This window comes from Neopelma chrysocephalum, unplaced genomic scaffold, assembly GCF_003984885.1.
Source record: "Neopelma chrysocephalum unplaced genomic scaffold, ASM398488v2 Primary Assembly neopelma1_95618, whole genome shotgun sequence".
NCBI classification, from domain to species: domain Eukaryota; kingdom Metazoa; phylum Chordata; class Aves; order Passeriformes; family Pipridae; genus Neopelma; species Neopelma chrysocephalum.
This window is the reverse complement of record NW_020924284.1, coordinates 6,239-8,352: the sequence shown is the minus strand read 5'-3', so window position 1 is coordinate 8,352 and position 2,114 is coordinate 6,239. Positions and strand designations below refer to the sequence as shown.

Genomic DNA, 2,114 nt, shown 5'->3' with positions numbered 1-2,114 from the left:
GCGGGAGACACGGCACAGCTCCCTGCAAGGGGGAATAAAGGCGCCAGAGACCCTGAGCCAGGTGGGCAAAGCTCTCCTGGGACTGACTCACACAGGCCTGGTCTTTGGCCACCAGCCCGGGAGGGGTCACGGGCGCTTTGGGAGGTGGCTCCTCCTGTGCAGCCGCCCCTCTCCACCTTTGCCACTCTGCTCAGCCATCCCTGGCTGCCAAGGCCCTCTGGCCCAGCAGCACGGGCACTGTGTGGGGTGGCCTGTGCACAGGGCAGAAATGCCAGGGGCAGTGGGGAGAAAGGGCTCTCACCTGGCCAGCAGACCCACTGCATAGTGGTGGGTGTCAGCCTTGAGGAGCGTGTCCCAGCCACACTTGCGATGGATCACCATCACCACGTCCTCATCCAGCAGCTGGCGCAGCAGGGCTTTCACTGTCTGCACTGCAAACCTGTGTGCAGAGCACAGCCCAGGTCAGGCGCAGAGCCCTGGCCCCAGCCCCGAGGGCCTGGCAGGGAGAGAGGACTGGGATGGAGCACCTGTTGGGGTTGGGGGGAAGGCTGTGCTGCTGCCGGCATCGCCCCCAGAAGGTCTCGACCTCCTCTGACATCTCCTCTGTGCTGATGAAAACTTGGAAGAGCAGAGTCAGAAGGAGGCGGGGCAAATTGGTCTTCACTCCCCCTGGGCACCAGGGCAGCTGGAGGATCGCCCAGAGGGCCACAGTTGCCTGCCAAAGACAAAGCACCCAGAGACAGCTCTCAGGGCCCAGATGTCCATGTGGCAGGGCCCCAGCGTGGCAGGGAGAGGCCAGGGGAGACACAGGGGGATCCCCCGGCCTGGTGGCCCTGAACTTGCCCCTAAGCCAGGGTTGCAGCCCAGTGCCTGGGGCAGGGAGAAGCAGTGGTGAGGGAGGATGAAAAGGCATCCCAGAGGCAAGCTGGGGGTGAGCAGAGGCCAGCTCAATAAACTCACAGCCAGGGCAAAGACATCGCTCTCATCCCCATCAGAGGTGCGTGTCCTGTGCGCTGGCCAGAATTCCAGCACACGGAAGAGGATCTGCAGCACCGGCTCCTTAGTCCCTCTGGAGGAGATGAGCGTCCTCCACATGGTGCGAGCAGCTCTGTGGAGTCAGAACTCTGGCTCAGGGGGGTCTGGGACACAGAGCTGTGGCCTGGGCATCTGATGGGCCCAGGTGACAGAGGCATGGTGCCTTGTGGGGCAGGGAGGCAGGCTGGCCTCAGGATTGGGGGCTGACATGCCAAAGCTGGCAAAGAGAGGAGCTGGAGTGTCTTGGAAGCCTCCATCTCTCTGGCACACCATTTGGGACAGGCTGTGCAGGGGGATGGGGTCTAAAGGCAGGGGAGCCCTCAAGGCAGGTGGGCCCCATACCTGTCACAGGCTGGGGCAGAGCGCAGCAGGGTCACTGCAACATCCACAGGGTGTGCCTCGGTCAGCAGGACAAGAGTCTTGTCCAGCCTGTGCTCAGCCGACACATTGGATGTGAGCCACTGGTGGATGCACCTGACTATGGCCGGCACCTGGAGGGGACACGGGGAACAGTTGGAGAGCTGCCAGAGCCAGCAACTTGCCCAGCTTCCCCCAAGAAGTGCTCCCCTTGCCACCACACTCTGCTGGTCTCAAAGGCTGATGGGACCCAGCGCAGCCGGCGTGAGGGGCCACAGCATCCCTGGGGCACTGGAGCCCTGGCCACAGGCTGCTTACTTGCTTCCCGTTGTAGACACCGTTTTCCACAAGCAAATCCAGCAGGGCAGCGCTGGTCTGGGCATTGAAGAAGTCCGAGTTTGCCATGCCCCCAGTGGCCATGAAAGTGGTCTCTTCATGCCAAATGCATCTGATGAATCTGCAAACCAGCTACAGGAGGAAGGCAAGGAAGAGAGAAGTGTCCCCTGGAGGGCTGCGACAGCGGTGCTGGGCTGAGCAGTGACAGCACGCCCAGCCCAGGAGGGGGTGGCTGCAGGTACCTGTGCTGCCCTGCGGAAGCGGCCATGGGCACGGAGCTGCTCTTCTGTCTGCTCCTGGCCTGCATCTGGCAAAGAGCGAGCACGCTCAGAGCTGAGGGTGTGCGGGAGAGGCCGGAGAACACAGCCCAGGCCTGGGCTCCAGGA

The 2,114-nt window shown here is 63.0% G+C and overlaps 1 protein-coding gene across 1 annotated transcript; it reads right to left on the bottom strand.

The window, feature by feature from the left end:
• Positions 1 to 462: 462 nt before the first annotated feature.
• Positions 463 to 1,797, bottom strand: LOC113980914. The gene is made up of 5 exons (XM_027708133.1): positions 1,711 to 1,797; positions 1,378 to 1,616; positions 961 to 1,108; positions 597 to 715; positions 463 to 496 (listed from the first exon to the last, which is right to left on the bottom strand). The coding sequence occupies exons 1-5, from the start codon at positions 1,795 to 1,797 to the stop codon at positions 463 to 465; spliced, it is 627 nt and encodes a 208-aa protein (XP_027563934.1).
• Positions 1,798 to 2,114: the final 317 nt, after the last annotated feature.

Coding starts and splice junctions, on each gene's coding strand:
- LOC113980914 (XM_027708133.1), bottom strand. CDS start 1,797: ATGGCAAACTCGGACTTCTTCAATGCCCAGACCAGCGCTGCCCTGCTG. Junction 1,109..1,377: donor TCTGCCCCAGCCTGTGACAG/GTATGGGGCCCA, acceptor CTGACTCCACAG/AGCTGCTCGCACCATGTGGA. Junction 716..960: donor GCGATGTCTTTGCCCTGGCT/GTGAGTTTATTG, acceptor TGTCTTTGGCAG/GCAACTGTGGCCCTCTGGGC.